The sequence below is a fragment of the Ptychodera flava genome, chromosome 12 (assembly GCF_041260155.1).
Source record: "Ptychodera flava strain L36383 chromosome 12, AS_Pfla_20210202, whole genome shotgun sequence".
Taxonomy (NCBI): Eukaryota; Metazoa; Hemichordata; class Enteropneusta; family Ptychoderidae; genus Ptychodera; species Ptychodera flava.
The window spans coordinates 28,876,282-28,893,549 of NC_091939.1; the positions used below are offsets into that span (position 1 = coordinate 28,876,282).

At 37.7% G+C, this 17,268-nt stretch overlaps 2 protein-coding genes across 2 annotated transcripts; both read left to right on the plus strand.

Annotated features, from left to right (window-relative positions):
- Positions 1 to 386: 386 nt before the first annotated feature.
- On the plus strand, positions 387 to 5,580 carry LOC139146252 (uncharacterized). Its single transcript, XM_070717658.1, has 10 exons — positions 387 to 627; positions 752 to 955; positions 1,288 to 1,462; positions 1,723 to 1,880; positions 2,156 to 2,280; positions 2,468 to 2,604; positions 3,178 to 3,393; positions 4,355 to 4,508; positions 5,067 to 5,245; positions 5,457 to 5,580. The coding sequence occupies exons 1-8, from the start codon at positions 463 to 465 to the stop codon at positions 4,486 to 4,488; spliced, it is 1,314 nt and encodes a 437-aa protein (XP_070573759.1). The 5' UTR covers positions 387 to 462; the 3' UTR covers positions 4,489 to 4,508; positions 5,067 to 5,245; positions 5,457 to 5,580.
- Positions 5,581 to 8,682: 3,102 nt separating this feature from the next.
- Positions 8,683 to 15,564, plus strand: LOC139146253 (uncharacterized). The gene is made up of 11 exons (XM_070717659.1): positions 8,683 to 8,764; positions 9,344 to 9,461; positions 9,706 to 9,853; positions 9,998 to 10,149; positions 11,914 to 12,062; positions 12,406 to 12,699; positions 12,949 to 13,407; positions 13,611 to 13,786; positions 14,112 to 14,380; positions 14,586 to 14,669; positions 14,989 to 15,564. Exons 2-9 carry the CDS (start codon positions 9,407 to 9,409, stop codon positions 14,236 to 14,238), a joined length of 1,560 nt encoding a protein of 519 aa, XP_070573760.1. The 5' UTR covers positions 8,683 to 8,764; positions 9,344 to 9,406; the 3' UTR covers positions 14,239 to 14,380; positions 14,586 to 14,669; positions 14,989 to 15,564.
- The last annotated feature ends 1,704 nt before the right edge of the window (positions 15,565 to 17,268 follow it).

Below are 17,268 nucleotides of genomic sequence, written 5' to 3' on the forward strand. Positions count from 1 at the left end.
CCACGCCTGATGTTAACCCATCTGTGTAAGATGTTTTTAGATCAACCAGTATCAAAATTCGTAGCTTTGATGTCCTTATCGGAATGAAGAGAGAATAGGAATTCTCCGAGAAAAGAATGAACAATGGTGATCAGATGGGATCACCTTTCCCTAAAATATAAATAACTAGTACCTGTTCGCTTTTTCATGTCATACTGATTTACAACTGCTTTGAAAGAAGTTATGAGTAAATGATTGTTAACTTTTTAATCAGAAATCGTACCTTTCCGTCTATTACTTCTTTCTTTCCGTGTGGAGCGCAATATAGTGACGTGTGCATTTTATCTGTTGAGTATTAATGCTATATTTTTAATTGGGATAACAACCTTTTATCTTACAGCAAAATTTGATGCAAGTCGCAAGGAGACACCATACGAATCAGAGTTTGATGTTTATCCGTGGACTAACGTTGGTAAGGATACCATGGTTGAGGTGACAGGCTTGCATCTAAATCACAAAGACACATACTCCGTCGTTGTCATGGCTACTGATGAATCCGGCCAATGTTCCATGACTGTGGAAGATTTCACTGTAGATTTGACCCCGCCAACCAAAGGCAACGTACAAATAGGAGCATTCGGAAATGAGGTAAATGGTTGATTGTTTCGTTGCTATTACCTTCCCTTTTGATAGTGATCTTTTGACCTCTTTCAATGTGGTTATTCTTAAACGAAAATTAACAAATTGATTTCTATGTCATTCCTTCTCGCAGGCGGTAATGTATACTAATCGTGAAGATATTCTTACAGTGATATGGAGTGACTTCGACGATGATGAAAGTGACATTGATTCTTATGCAGTGGCCCTCTACGACGGAATAACGTGTGCTGGAAACGTCCAACAACAGATTCTTCAAGAGTTCATCGAAGTCTCTGCTAACGATACAGATTATACTTTCTCAGATTTAGCATTGAAGGTAAAATGCATGACGCACAGATTGTATCATTACCTGAGCACGTCACATTATTAAAGTTCGTTAACTCAAAGTCATGCCAAAAACGACTTACTGCACAATTATACCTTTTCGCAATGGAAATTTTAATATGTTTTCAGTACGTTCAGCAGTACAGGTTATGCAAGTAAGGAATATGCCGTTTTAAAACACGTTAAATGGTAATACATTGCCGCCATGTTACATTTTATTTCACGGTGACTCTTAGACGAGCGTGTAACATTGGCCTGAATGGAATTTGAATGGACAAACACAATTTGCCTTCACGATTTCAACGCATGATTTCCTCTCTACAGGTAAACCAACCGTATTACGTGCATCTACGAGCTACCAACAAAGCTGGTTTATCCACAACGTTAGTTTCAGGACCAGTCTTCGTAGATCTGAAAGAACCTGTAGCAGGGTTGATAAAAGATGGCGGTGATTTCAAAGTCGACTTAGACTACCAAAGTATAACAACTGTCCTCGAAGGTTAATATATTGCAACATAATGCTTTAACACTTTTATTATTACGCAAGGGCAAAGATCATTAGAGAACGTGTATTGGACTTGCATTCCTATAATCTGTTTACGTAAAATGTATAGCTTGGTCAATCTTCCAATTGCATTTCATTGCTCTCAATGTAGATACAGACAGTTAAAGACAAGCACTGCTTTCTATGTCACCTAATTGTTCAACATATGCCAAGGTACTCGGCGTAATGAGTGCTGAATGTTATTTTGCCCACAGGTGTCTTCTTGCATTTACCAACCTCCGAGGGAAGATCCTGTCCCAGTAGAGAATTCTCAAGTGATTCATTCACTGCAGATAATGGATGGCACACTGTCAACAGTCAAGAGGTCTGGGGCATAGGTCACGATGATACAATTTTGTTCAGACCTAGTCAGGTACATGAATTTGTCTTTTACCTTAGCCGTGGCTGAGTTTGAAAACTTGTTTCGTGAAAGCGTACTTTTAGCTGGAGGACACTTCAAACGGTTTTATTTAGTTCATCATCGCATACAACACCCGTGCATGTTTCTTTCAGTAGTCACATTGTCGGCAAAATGAGACAATTTATTGCATGCTGCCAATTTTGAAGGACTGATTAAGTACTAAATCTTTCTCACTTGTTGACCATTGTGATTGTGCATGTTCATTTTAAGTTCCGTTAATCTTGCAGGTTGTCACTGGGAACGAAAATAATGACTTGTCAATCACAATGACGCGTGATGTCACGAGGGGGATAATGAACTCTGGCGCAATTTATGAGACAAACCCGGATGTTACTGAAGGAGGAAATACTCGGTAAGCACTATTTGTTACAGTGAGGCATTTTATTAAATGTCCTAATTATGAAGGATGTTCATATACATGTAGCATCCAATGCATAAAAACCAAAGTGCTGTAAAAAATACGATCAGATTCTTGTTTGCTTTTTACCCCTGAAGATCGATATCATCGCGGCATCCGGTGATTTGTCGGCCATCACTAGTGTGGTATTCTGGGATGGCCCCGCAGGCATTGTTGGTGACTATGACGCGCCACTTCTCAGAAAGGAATGGTTCGACGATGATCGTGAATATGACGATTGTGCGATCTGTTGTAACAGTAACAATACCCTCGATGGAGGTAACTTTATGATATAATACTATGACAAAATTAACCACATAAAATGCACACATACATTTGCAATACACCCGATCCCACCAAACACACATATCATGTATGTTTTAGTAAGACAAATCTTAATAGGTTTAACATGTTGCAAGCGATACATACGATCATTTTATCTGCCAAATTAAAAGCAGTTGCTAGGAATCGAACCCAAGACTGTCCTTAAAACATGACAGAGGACAAAATTCACCGAGTCATATCGCCACCTTAAAAGAGCAATCAGTCAGAGAGCTAGTCGAATGTTGGAATTTTGTCATAAAAACTCTACACAGCTATGATTTCAGCATGTACGCTTGCTTACAAATCAATCACGCACACAAACGAATATGTTAGTTAAAAATACATGCCAGGACTAATAAACAATTTTAAATACACGGACTGCTTAATGAATCGTTAAACGTAAAAATCATTGTGAAGTCATGGCAAACACAAGTTTTAGAACAGTACTGTGATTTCTCGATATCAATTACATATTACGTGAGTTACATGAGTAATATTTACTTATCTCGTTGTCTTGTATCCCTGAAGATGGTACGTGCCTGTGCAACTGTACGGAATATTTTGATCAATTACGTACGAGTACCGCCCCTCCTGAAACAACCCGAATGACGACATTGGAAGCGCCACCAACGACCACTGTACCGTGGGAAATAGAAAATGAAATTCCTCCCGACGATACATTCCAGGGAGACCCTAATTTGAAGTTGATGTCACACCAGTCGATGGGATTTCAACTTCATCCAGGTCAGAATTTGAATTCGAATCTGAAATATCACTGTAAAACGCCTGACACAGGACTGGTATTCTTTTATTTGAAGCCCTGTTTACTAAAATGCGAACTAAATATCAAGGTTAAGACAGTATGCGCCTCAAAAGTAAATGCTTGAGCTTTCGCATTCTCTTTCATAATCAAGAATAAAAATTAGGGTTGACCGTTGACTGACTCTTAAAATATTGCCACCGTCCCTGTTTTAATTCATATATTGAAAAGTTCACTTTTCGGTTGAAAAAAATAAGCAGGTGTAAAGTGATGAAGTCATTCATAGAGTTGTAAAATGAGCCACTACAAGAGGTAAACCAAAAAGTATTGTAAAAGTTGAGAGTCCGAATACCTGTCTCAATTGCGCATTTCACGTTAACGTAGGTACACCTATGAACAACCTGTCGGAGACATATATAACGAGAGAGTAGAGTTGCATTGTACAAAGATCCAAAGGAATTTTGCACGACATTCTCACTATGATGAAACACAGTACATATTTTACCTTCAATTTTAAGATGAAAAACAATTTTTTTTTTCTTCCAAGGCGGCAAAGATGTCATTTTCTTGTCGTCCTTGGTGCAGTGATTATTTCAATGTTTGTATAGAATAGGTGGCCAGTATACTCAGTGAGTACATGCCTAAAAAGTATGACGATTCTGTGCTTATAGTTATTGTTTGTAGAAGTGCGAACCATATCGTCAGTGTGCTTGTTTTAATGTGAACCATGTTGTAATTATTGCATAACCAACTTCTTGTGATATCATAACAAGTGTTCGGTATAGAAAATAGATAAACAAATACAGGTCATTGACGAAGCAAAGGTGCGTCAATAAATCAGTAAGACCACAATGTTCATGGCAGTTTAATAATGTTTGCACAGTATTTTTTAATATTATTATTCACATATATTTTGCATTCATTTATCTTAATTCTCCGTCACAGCCATTGAAGTTGACGGGAAGTCAAACATTTTATCGCAGTGTGGTTCAGATATCAGAACGAATCAACTGAACCTGAAAATGTTTTCATCGAGCAATTGGATTTCGATCCGTCAGAGTCCTGGCATTCATACATGATGGAAATCACTACTATTAAGGTCAGTGTTATCAAGCTGACATGGGCCCGCCAAAGAGATAATACTTCCATTTTAAGATACAGATATACATATATACATAAATAAATGCACACCCCTATATGTACCTACCTATCTACCTCCCTACCTACCTCCCTACATACCTACATTCACTACCTATCTACCTACATACCTACCTACATCCCTACCTACCTACCTACCTCCCTACCTACCTACATGTACCTACCTTTACATATCACCCAACAGCACTCAGTACTAGCAAGAATAAACATTACACTCGCGGTACACTTACCTATTTATCTGTCAAAAAGTGTAACATTGTCATAGCCAACCATTCTCACACTCAGTCATTTGAATTGCATTAATGGACTACATTTTCCTCAGTATTCCGAAAAAAATTGTTTTCCATTTACCTAGTTCATTGACGAAGGTGTTGCTAATGGCAAGGAGAGTGTGCTTGATCTTTGATATAAATATTGCTGCAACCCTAAATGTATCATATCAATACTGTGGCTGCATTATGAAATTAGACAACTGCTACAACTTTTCTTTCGTTAACAGGGGGAACTTTCGGTCGAATTATACATTGATGGCCGGACCATGGTGTATATGTCAGGACTGGTACCCTTCAGTGAGAACACGCAGTTTACGGTGTTCGTGAGAAATTCAAATGGGAACGTGGCAAGTTTTGATGACGTATTTAATCCACCTACGACAACAGCTTCATTCAGAAACATCAGGTAGGCAGATGTAATGCAGTAGAACACTAGACTAAGTATATTTCTTAAAAAACAAAGACTAAACTCCCCAGAATATACATTCCTAAGCTTTGGAAATATGCTAATCACTAAGTGCTTGCAATAACACATCACTAAACAGTAACTCACAAAAGCATATGGTAACAGACTTATCCGCTTCAAATTTTCCTCGATTTTTTATCACTTTGTTTAGATTCCCACCGTCATCAGACGCCCTGTGCAGATTTGGTGAGCCTTTCCGTAGTGGTGACAACCCAATCATAGCCTTCTATGCGGGCATTGGATCAGAAAAACTGATGGATGATGTTATACCATTTATGAGGTTCGTACTGATGCTTTCAAGGTCTCTCAAAGACAATTTAAAGAAGAAGCATATTAAATAGCGAATAAAAATATGTGTTGACTCATTTCCTTGTTTAGCACACGATGATCAAAATTTCAAAGTGGAAACTGACTTAAAGAAAATATGAGAGCGTTTATGAATGTTGAACTGCCCTTAGCTCTTAAAAGTTAGTCCGACTACTCACGAGTGACCTTTCTTTTATTAATAAGTCGTTTATGATTGATTGATTGATTGATTTTCCTCGCGTGAGAATGCTAACTATTTTCGATATTTGCAACTGGTAATGAAGGTCCTTGAAAGTTTCGTTAGATTGTCAAAGTGATGTTCTCACAGTGTACCCTTCCCTGTTATCCGTCACCTTGCAGGTCGGCCGTCCATGCATGCCCTGCAATAGTCCGTGCGTCAATGGTACTTGTGATGAACTATGTTCAATCACTGAAGCAAAGCGACACCTCGTCAGAATAGACAACATCACGTTAAGTACCAACAGAACTGTTGAAGAGGATGGTCAGCTTCAAGTCGTGCCCGCAGTATACTACATAACTATCAAGGCTGTCACAGGTATGATATTTCTGTATACACTGTTATCTTTCAATTTTGTATAGGTAACCTCTTACTGCATATTACACTTTCGTAAGTTGGAAATTAAGGCAATACAACAGACCACACCTACAAAGCATTTTCTCTCTCCAGTGTATCTTTTAAAGAATTAAAGACTCGGGATGCGCTTTCTTCGTTAAAATTTCATTCAAAATCACAGAAATAAATCAAAATAACCAGAATATTTCGACACGACAGGTTCTGGCCGATACGTGGTGGCGTCGTCTGATGGTGTGTACGTCGATGATACGCCACCCGTCTTTGATTATCTCTATCACGTGGACAAAGCGTGGTCAGAAGATGAACCCGTGACCTTTCAAGGCAGTAACTCGACCATTGCAGTACGATGGAGTGCATACGACATTGGAAGTCAGGTAAATGGGCATGATATCTGGATAATGTAAATAACATGTTAATCACATAATGTCGCTCAATGAAGTTACCTATTAATTAATGCATTGCCAACTCAAGAAATACACTGGTTGAAAATAGTGTTATCTCTTATGTTGATCCATCATATTTAATACGCAAGCTTATTTCTTAAAGAGTTTTCATCTGTTACATTATTTGTCTGTTTTTAGTATGTGAATTCAAATGGGCTATCGGTACGACCCCTAACGGCACAGACATACAGGATTTTGTTTCAGTCGGACCGGACAACTTTGTTTACAACGAAGAGCTTGAGGGAGCGCTTGAAGATAGGAAAACTTACTATGTAACTGTTCATGCCACCAACAACGCCGGTTTGAGTACGGTTGCAATTACCTCCGGTAAGTGTTTTGTTTTGTTTTGTTTTGTTTTGTTTGCCATGGTTTCACAGCCCATCTCATCCGGTGTAATAATCTTATGAGTTATGCAGCATGCATGGAGTAAACACAGACAAAAAATCAATCGAATGTTACGGAGAAATTAACAACACTTCACTTTGCGTGACGTGATATATCTTTCATCAGCTTGTCTGAGCCATTGGCATTCTTTCAACGAACACATTCATGTGGTACCAAGACTGGGATGCAACCGCATCATAATATGAATTCAAATTTAAAATCACCAAATCAATACCTAATTCAATCAAATAAAAACATTAAGACATTGTGACCTGCAGTGTATCATTGGAATGGAAGGGTAATAAATGCAACTATAATGATGGTGCAAATTTTACTCAATGTGTGACGTCTCTGCTATCAACTCTTCTATTTTCACCAGGTGTTACCCTAATTCTTACACCTCCTGATGTTTCGCATAGCAACATTACCATACGTTGTGGTAATAGTGACATGCCAGCTTCCGGTCTTTGCGGTGATCAGTCCACAACAGGGCTGACCTGGGATGAAGTTGACGATGACTCAATCGAAGCCTACTGTAAATATAAATACGCAATTACATCGTGTGTATTCAATTACCTAAAATTAGAATATTGTTTTCGGTAACTTTCTCTGATATGTAGAGCACTTAATAAAATGCCCCAATGATGTTTCATACTTGGTATTTGTTAACAGCTTCAGGCAATGTGTTAAGCTATAAACTTTGCGTTCTCTTACCGTTAAACTTTTCAATTTTTAAAGGGCAAGAATATATAGCCCTCAAAACAAACAAGAGATTTATTTTCTTGTTTCCATAGCAATTATTCTGAAACACATCATTGGCATTCTGGTTTCCAAACTCTCAATGAATTAGGTGTAACAGTAACATGACCGCAACCAAAGGAGACCAAAATGCCACACATGCTTAGTCCCTCACAACTCCGAGTCTTCACTGACACATTCAGTATCATAGGTTATCGTTACAGAATACCATGGAGATACAAGTTGTGCAAGCTAGTAACTGTTGAAATAATCGTATATTCAGGAGTTTGCGTCACGTGCACTGATTTGATTTTCTTTACTGTTATACCAGTAGTCCTTGTTTAACTCATAAATTACATAATTGCAGTGAATACACCGTTAGTCTTACATTTGTAATATCTTTCGCACGGGTACTCAGTCAATAGGGTTTGTCCAGATAGAACAGTTGTCTTTTGTGCGTCCCTAAAGTAATGATATTTTGCAGATAACGAAAGCATGCACGTATATTAATCTCTTACTTATTATTTTTGTGGTGCACAGCAATAATAAACAGTATCCTCATCATAATGTTTTGTGCACAGATTTTTCGATCGGTAGTACTGAAGATAACGACGACGTGTTCCCAATGTTTCAAGTAGGCTACAACGAATCAGGCACTGTCGAAATCAGGAATGGGGCAATACACATCGGTGGTGAAAAGATTGCAAATCTTTCAGATGTCAGAACTTTGTCTGAAGATGGAGAAGGAGATGATGTCGTGTATCAGAGTCGTTTTCATATGGACCGGGAAGGTAGGTATCATTTGAACACATGAATAAAAAAATTCAGGTTCATCTTGTACCCTTAGACTTGTTCTGTCTATATTGGGAGCTTGCATTAAACCAGCCAAAGTTAATATTCCTTGCCTTTTCAGAACCTTGGTATCAAAGATTACTGTTTGTAATAAAGGTCACTTGTGTCAGAAGATGGCGGTGTCGACGACGACGATTACAAGTAAGAAACAAGTCAAGTTATGAAGTACTTTTATCAGTTTATACATTGATTGATTTTGTTTTTCGCCGTTGACTTTGTAAACGCAGTCATTGTCTACCAATTCTATTATTTGGGAAACATAACGAGCGCATCCGTCCTGCATCCAAGGGATATCACCATTACGAAGGGTTTCTTAAACCTTACAGTATGCTGACAATATTGTCTTCAGTAGAAACCAAATTAAGAATTGGATAATTTTCTGACATTTATAACGTTACTTAGCACAAGTAGACCACAATAGACAGGTATTGAAGTTTACCGACTATACGGTCTTGCCAAAGTTTCCCATTTGCTACAGTTCTAGAGGCAATGAAACTACTAAACAGTCATTAATATTTTGTCTTTTCTGTGTAAATTTAGTTTTTTATTGTAATGTGTAGAACATAGGGTAAAATCAAACGTATTAGGTCAACACATTTGTTACGAACCTTAGTATTTAAGATAATTTAGCATATTTGTATGCTAGCAAAACATAATCTAGTCCCTCCGTGGCGTGCACATAGGAAGCGATATTAGTTATTGTGAATACTTTATCACTAGGATCTGACGACATCATCGGAAAACCAGGCAACGATTCACGAATTGAGATGACATTAGTCAACCATGAAACAGGGTCTCAAGGCGACGTGTCTAAACGTTTTATCTCCGACGCAGCAAGGTACAGCTTTTTTGTCCCCATATATCCTCGTTTTCACTTTAGAGTGACTTATGTCCAATTATGTAAGAAGATGGATAAACGGATAAGAAGTGAGCCTGTTGCCATTTTGTGGGGAGCTATTAATACGAATTGATGAGTTGAGTGGCATTGGAAGATTTTATGTCCATAGCAAAGCCTTAACACGTACTTTCACGGTCCATGGGGTACACTATGTCCTTGAATATCCTATTCATCTATTCGACAGGTGAGGCTAAAATAGCTTTAACCGCAGGGGTGTTGACAGACAACGATGTTAATGCTGAATATGCTTCGGATGCATCAGTTGACTTTAAACCGTTTGTTGTTAACCCTGAAAAAACAATGGATGAAACGGACAGGTTCTTGAGGAAGAGGTAAGCTCTTAAAAAACATTGAGTGTGTAAGCTATTTTTTTTATTTTGCAAGCTCCGATATACTCAACAAAGTCTGTATAATGCTTATAAAAGGAACTGTTTAAAGAGCGGTCGTTTACAAACGCCATCATTTCATACTTCCAGAATTAAAAACATTATCGGTCCGACGTTCTACATAGCTACTGTTGGGAGTGTACCTTTGAAGGAACCTATGGACATAACGGTAGGATTCAACGTATCCATATTCCACAGCGACGACATCGAAGGGGAACCACACCTACTGTTCTGGCAAACTGGTGAGATTCTTTGTTAGGCTGCGTTCACAAATAACGAGGGGGGGTGAAGGAATCGCGATTGAAATCTATTTTTTTCAGATCCCCCCTCAATACCCTAAAATATTTTCAAATGCCCCATCTATATGATCATTTTTTTCAAGTCCCCCCTACTATCACAAGCACGCATATTTGTAAAGGATTTGCACGGAGACAAAATAAACACGTACTGCGCCATTCCACTCGTAGATGTTCAACATTACCTGTTATTAGTACTTTGTAAAGTCATATTTCTAAGGCAAGTTCTTAAATTGATTCATTTTTAAACGCATCAGTGAACTTTTTGGATTTATCAGTCTAAGCCAACTTAAGTTAATCCAAATCTGGCCAGGTCAATTGCTCCTGCCGAAGAGCACACAAAATGATGATCATGAGAGAGTATGCAAATTGTGAATTCTGGCTAATTGCCATATTGTAAAAAACTGAGCACAGTGACCCATCAAAAATTTGTTTCAAAAGTACAAGACACATATGAATTAGATGCTACTCAAAATTGACAATATTGTAAGGTTGAAATATTCCATCAAATAAATGTTTTAATCTCTGAAATTTGGTTGTAATAATGAAAAATTTGGTTTAAAAAATAAATAATTCCATTTAGTAACATATTTTTTCATTTACTCTTTACTGTTAGAAGTTTTACTTTGTATTATTTTATTACGTGAATATGAAAATTTAGAAAATTGAACATGGTGACCCCATCTTTTTGTCTTTAATATTATTCTGATATGCCAGAAAGTCTCCTGGTCTTCCATGTGTTGCTCTCTGGCCTAATCTTGTGTACAAGTATGTTTCACTGTCATGAACCGTCATTTGACACAAACATCCTTCAACTACCATGTACATCAGAGTTAGAGCTATCTCTATCACTGCTCAGGTATGCAGTGACAGTGACACTACAGTAGCAGGGCAGTATCTGATAGTGACACTGCCCGTAGGCAGTAGCTGTATTAACTTTGCTAATTTTTACAATATTTTGTTCAGTTTATACAATTGCGTTCTTGTTCTACACCCGACAGCATGTTGAACTGTCCAGTATTCAGATAGCCATCACAGCCTGTGTATGTGTACCATTCATTTGTATCACTGACAACTGACTGTCACTGATTAAATTATCGTCTAATGCAATATTATGTATACAGGCTTTGTCGACAAACTAATATTGTGTGTTTGATTATGCTGTAGGCAGACAGCAAGAAACTGATATTGATGTATTATATAGAAATTGCAAAAAGCATCATTACTTGCAGCTTATGCCCTGTTACTAGACTCATTTGTTTTTTATGACAAATCACACATATTTAGATTTTTTCGAGATAAAAGTCATGAAATGAGACAAAATGGTTCTAGATTTTGTTAATGATTACTCTTATTACAACAATTAGATGACATATAAATGGTATTCATTTTCATTGAATTACCTGCAAAAACTTGGAATTGGAAAATGTAAAACAAAAGGGAACCAAAAAATGTTCAAGCCCCCCCCCCCTACAGGCAAAGCAAAATTTTCAAGTCCCCCCTCTACTACTCCCACAATTTTTGAATTCCCCTGTATTCCTCCAGCCCCCCCCCCCCCCAACCATTTTTATGGACGGAGCCTTAGGCATATGTCAAAGATATGATGCTTTATTGCGATTATTTATAGCAATATGAACTTCAGTTCGGTAGCAATGCTTAATGACAAAAATATGGCCCTGTTCTCTATTTGTGTATTTTTGTTTTTCTTAGATACCCAACAATGGAAAGATGCAAGTCATACGTGCAAAGACACTTTCGGAGAATACAAGTATGATTGGAACGACGGTATATTGAGCGTCAAGTATAAATCAGAGTTCAAGATCTGCATACATCTCAGCGGCAATTCTAAGATTTCTTATGTGAAATAGAGTCGTTGACGAAATCTTGAAATGTCATAGTTATGAGTTAACATCATTTATTGTCGTATAAAGAGCTCGGAAACTTTACGATGATGATTATTATTTAGGAATTTTATTGGATTACTTGGTTATTTTATATGAATTAGATCGCAGAATATTTCGCCTTTGGCATTATTTGTGATTTTCACATTAAAAGGGCAATTTTAATCACAAATGTTACTGAATTGTGAGACTTACGTCACTGCTTCTTACAGTTGTGCTCAACTAAAGTGGACACTTCCACACTTCGGAATCGAGAAGTTTGGAGGACGGAATGTTTTCTGGACCCAATCAATTCACACAGGCCATAGTTGGACCGTTTGTAAACTCCCCACCCAGGATAACATCGGCAAGCAAACTATGGATGTTGGAGGACGGCGGAACCTTGAGATATCGCCTCACCTACACCGACGATGACGGAGATAATGTCACATTTTCTGTGGAACCCAATTCTCCAGAAACGGGTGAAGAAGTAAAAGTTTCAAAGGAAGGTGATTTCAGGTACACACCATGTCTTGACTGTTACGGAATCCATGATATCACAGTGTCTGCTGTTGAAGAGAGATACGACGACTTCGAGGCACTGTCAACAACAAAGGTTTTAAGTGTCGATGTTCGAGGCCAGAACGATAACCCAAAACTTGTCCTTTCAGTCGATCACAAAAGTGCACTTCATGGCGGCGACTTGAAAGTGATGTTTACCATCGAGCAACGAAGCACAGATGATCACAGCTACCGAGGACTTGAGTCAGTTGTCGGGGCCTTCGACCCAGATACTACTGATCAATTAACATTACTCTTTGATCCGCCAAGCCATGGAACAACTTGAACATGAAACCAAACATAGAAAAATCACTTCATTGATGCAGAATGTTCGGATCTCGCAAATATCACTGAAGATCACCTGACGATAAAGACACCCGAAACAGCTGTTGTTGTACATCCCTGTGGACTTGTCACTCCACATCATCGTGACAGACTAGCCTGGGTTTTCACCGCCGTACGTTACGTGCCACAGGTTGAATACATAGGGGAGGACTCTTTCAAAATCAATGCTGTCGATCAGGAGGGTGCCCATTCCGAAGTAGCTGTGGTCAGTGTGTACGTCCTCGCCAATCCCTGTTTGAACGGAGGGTCATGTAGAGGGCCTCAATCCGATCCTGACTGCTTGAGTAAAGAACGCTCCAATGGTTTCGATGGTTACTCATGTATATGTCAACATGGATTCATTGGAGAATTTTGTGAAACCAAATCTAACAAATGTCAACCAAACCCGTGTCCATATAATTTCACATGTGTCGATATGGTAAGGCAATTTCTTTGTGACTTGAATATGAACTTTTTTATTTTTATCAGAGTGAAGTTTTGACAGTAATTCCAGTCAATTGTTGTTGTGCTTAGACAAATTACTAACATTTTGATAAAAAATGCGAAATCTACAAAGAACGAAATGGGAAGCATTTGATGAACGACATTAATTTGATTAGGCCCTGTCTGTTTAATTGATAGTTCGATGCCCATTCTTGTCATTGTGAAAACAAAGACTGGCCCTGCGGTGAAATCACGTCTGCCTCGTACACTGCAATAATCGTGTCAATTTGTGGAGGAGCAGTGTTGGTGATATTGGGAACGGTAATAGCTTGGCGACGACTGAACCGACAGAAGGAAAAGATGAACATTGTTGCGTAAGTGACTGTTTAAGTATGTGCTGCTACTCACTGTCACATGGACATATAATAAACTCTAAGCACGAGCACACATTTACAGGCATAGGATTTATTGGCATGGGGTATTGTCATACATGCATTCAGACAAAGGGGCAATAGATAAATAGATAGGTAGCCACGTAGGTAGCTAGGTATAGGTAGGAAGGTCTTGGTAGTGAGGGAGTGGGTAGAGAGACAGACAAATAAAACGATACATAGATAATTAGATAGATAAGCAAGCCACGTTTAGTTCTGCTATCAATACTCTTACATCCAATAGAAAGCCTTCTTTCCTTCATTACAGCCCTTCACCATGTGACATTACATACGAACCGAAGCAACCACATTTCGACGAAACAAGCGACACCACAGAAGACGTTGACCCACTACCAATCATCCTGTTTCTCAACTCTCTATTGTTGAGTCAATGATGTCAATGATAATGTAACTGATAGTGAGGTTGGAAAAGCTGAATCTGTGGCCAAGGACGAACATGATGAAAATGAGGATAAAACTCAGTTCATAGAACTAGCGGACATGCCAGTCACAGAGCGGAAGGAAGAAAAAGGCCAAGTACATAATTTCTTTCTTTGATTTTTATTTGAAAATGCTTGCTTTGCTTTTAGATCTGTATGCAATTTTCTTTCTTTAGAGGATGTGCCAAACTCAAGATAACGTCCGTGTATTTTACCACGTTAAGATACATTGCACTTTATTTTCCTATGTTGAGGAAAGTTGTCGCGTTAATATTAATTTGTTATTTCACTTGAACTTGCAGGGAACTCGCTGTGATGATGGCATTACCATGTCCATCCCAATCGTACAACAGCGATTCGGATTCGTGAGCAAGCTCGGCGCCCCGGTGAGTATTTAACGAATCATTTACTCAGGCTCGTTACTTATGTACAAATACGTAGATTCACATCAGGGAGTACTAGTGGGTTCATGCTGATAACATTCCATTGATGGCGGCTTTGTGGATGTGGTTTGTAAATAAAAGAAACACAAGTCTTTTTCGTTGTCAGCAAGTTTTGCGTATTATAGCTACACAAATGATAATTGCGTTTCGCACCGTGATACATTTTAAGCCACCACAATGTGTTCGAAATATGAGAGAAAAATCCTGTAAAAAAGTAATTGTCAGTATGAAGGAAGCTCAATTTTAATTTAATTTCAATTAGAAAATGGCATGGAGGCATGACAATAATGGTGCAGGGACAGCAGCTGATAACGAGCAAATCGGTCCACGATCCAGTAGAGAAACGAAGCTTAAAGACGACAGCACAAAGGAATTAACACCAGATCATTTTATGAAATCAGAAATAATACATATATAGCTACATATTGAGTCAATTCAGAAACGTTTTCTTAGATATTTACATCATACGCAGGGATGTCAAAGTGACTCTCATCTTGGTGTAATTGTGACTAAAATTACTCTGTAATTTATTTAAAATTCAACCTTTTTTAGTTTGTTCTTGAGTAGGAAACTATTTGATTGTATGTTTGTGCGTAAATGCCTCTTATCTTCTTATGACTCTACAGATTGTACAGGTTTTTTATGGCCTATGCGTACCTAGATACTCTGCTAGACATATACCTCTATTACACATCCCTTACTGTAGAGTTGATGTTAAAATGGCTTGATCGGACATACGTAACTTTTTAATGATCTGATTGATAAGGTTTGCGATGTCGATATTTTTGAAGAGTCTCATTCGACTTTTAAAAGACATGTTAATTTGTTTTTGTCAATGTTTGATTTGAGTAATTTTTTGTTTGTTTAAAATTTAGTGTATTTTATCCTTATTTATTTTCTCGTCTGTACGTGGCTGCCTGATGGCGCTGTTGATGAGCAAATAAAATAAAATAAAATAAAATAAAATAAAATAAAATAAAATAAAATAAAATAAAATAAAATAAAATAAATTAGGAAGAACGGCATATTCATATAACACGCACAGGCGATGAAATCAGCATAACCAATTCCTTTATTTTCTTGATAAAGACAATACATTATAATGTTGAATGCAGTTACCTTTGCCACAATATCTTTGATATTTCTCGTTTCCGATACTGTTCTCGTCGTTAAGTTTATATTTTCTCTCTGTTGTTTACAATTACCATATTATCCGTGAGAACCCTATTCTTTGAATACCCTTTGCTATTACCCAGAAATATTATAATTTCAAGAATTAAGATTGTTTTCCTTGAACTTTATCATGATTTGTTTGTCGTTGTCAACCATAGAACATACACTATTTTGGATACAATGTAGACCTGATTTATACTCAAACACTTACTGTGAAATGTTCGTGGCTTCGGTATTGCTTAAATGCAGTGTAGCTTTCATGCGTTTGCGAATGGCATATTAAACAAGGCAGCATAAAATGAAACTAACATTTTGTGTCTTTTTTTGCATCTATTAGATTGATTTGCAAAGTGCGTGTGTTCCATGTGTTCAAGCGACAAAACGGTGTGAACCTCGATGCATTCCACATTGTTCGGGTATTTTTGCATTAGTTCTCTATGCACTCTCACGTGTGGTTTGCAGTAACGAGAAATTCTGCCTCATAGTTTCTAGGTTTTCATGAAGGGCTACCATATCTGTTCTTGTCATACCTTCACGGCATGATCTGTTTAACGAAAATTTCAGACTAGAGGTGTAGTAAATGATATGATGACTGCAAAAAACTATAAACATGAGATATTCTATTCTAGTTTCGATAGTGAGTGTATTGTATTTATGAGCTCGTAGCCATAACAACCGACTCGACCATTCTAGACCTCGGGCAGTTTTTAATAATTGAACGACATGTCAGTGTTTATAAATTAGCTTGACACATCTTTTAAAGGAGAGCAATGAAAGGCCCGATAGCTGTATCTGTTTCGCATTATTTTTGTGATTTTAATTCCAAACTAAAACAAATTCATGGGAATGTACTCCTTGAGGGGTATTTATACAGGTTGAATGAACTGTCCACTGGAACTGCATGTGCAATTTTGAGCAAGATAAATAATAAATGTTTGCTCAAACATAAAATGGCGCCCTCGTGCAAATACACACTACGCCGTGCATATATGCACCGGAATCTTCACAGAAACAACAGAGCAGTCCAATATAATGCATAGTGCTTAACGTTTTCCACTTGGGAACCATGTGCTATGTTTTCTTTGCAATATCACAAATTTTTAAAAATGGCGGGAAATCAAAATAACGGTTAAAATTAAATTTACTTGTCCAATTTTTCAGTGGTAAAAGACTATATCCTTTAAATCTATAGAATTAAAGAAAACCAGAATAAAACCAAAGCCTTTTTCAGGCCGACAAATTTCAAGAGTTACAGCAACACGGGCTTGAACTAACATAACCCAAGTACCAAATGTCAACCGGGGTGCCTCTTTAACTGTTAGGGGAATGATAATTGAGCAAGATAAATATTAATATCTCCTTCAGATAT

Excerpts from the sequence above, each read along its gene's own strand:
- LOC139146252 (XM_070717658.1), top strand. The coding sequence starts at position 463 with ATGGTTGAGGTGACAGGCTTGCATCTAAATCACAAAGACACATACTCC. Across the intron at positions 1,881-2,155 it reads TTTTGTTCAGACCTAGTCAG|GTTGTCACTGGGAACGAAAA; the intron begins GTACATGAATTT and ends TTAATCTTGCAG. Across the intron at positions 2,281-2,467 it reads ACTGAAGGAGGAAATACTCG|TGTGGTATTCTGGGATGGCC; the intron begins GTAAGCACTATT and ends GGCCATCACTAG.
- LOC139146253 (XM_070717659.1), top strand. The coding sequence starts at position 9,407 with ATGAAACAGGGTCTCAAGGCGACGTGTCTAAACGTTTTATCTCCGACG. Across the intron at positions 13,408-13,610 it reads ATTTCACATGTGTCGATATG|TTCGATGCCCATTCTTGTCA; the intron begins GTAAGGCAATTT and ends TTTAATTGATAG. Across the intron at positions 13,787-14,111 it reads GAAAAGATGAACATTGTTGC|CCCTTCACCATGTGACATTA; the intron begins GTAAGTGACTGT and ends CCTTCATTACAG.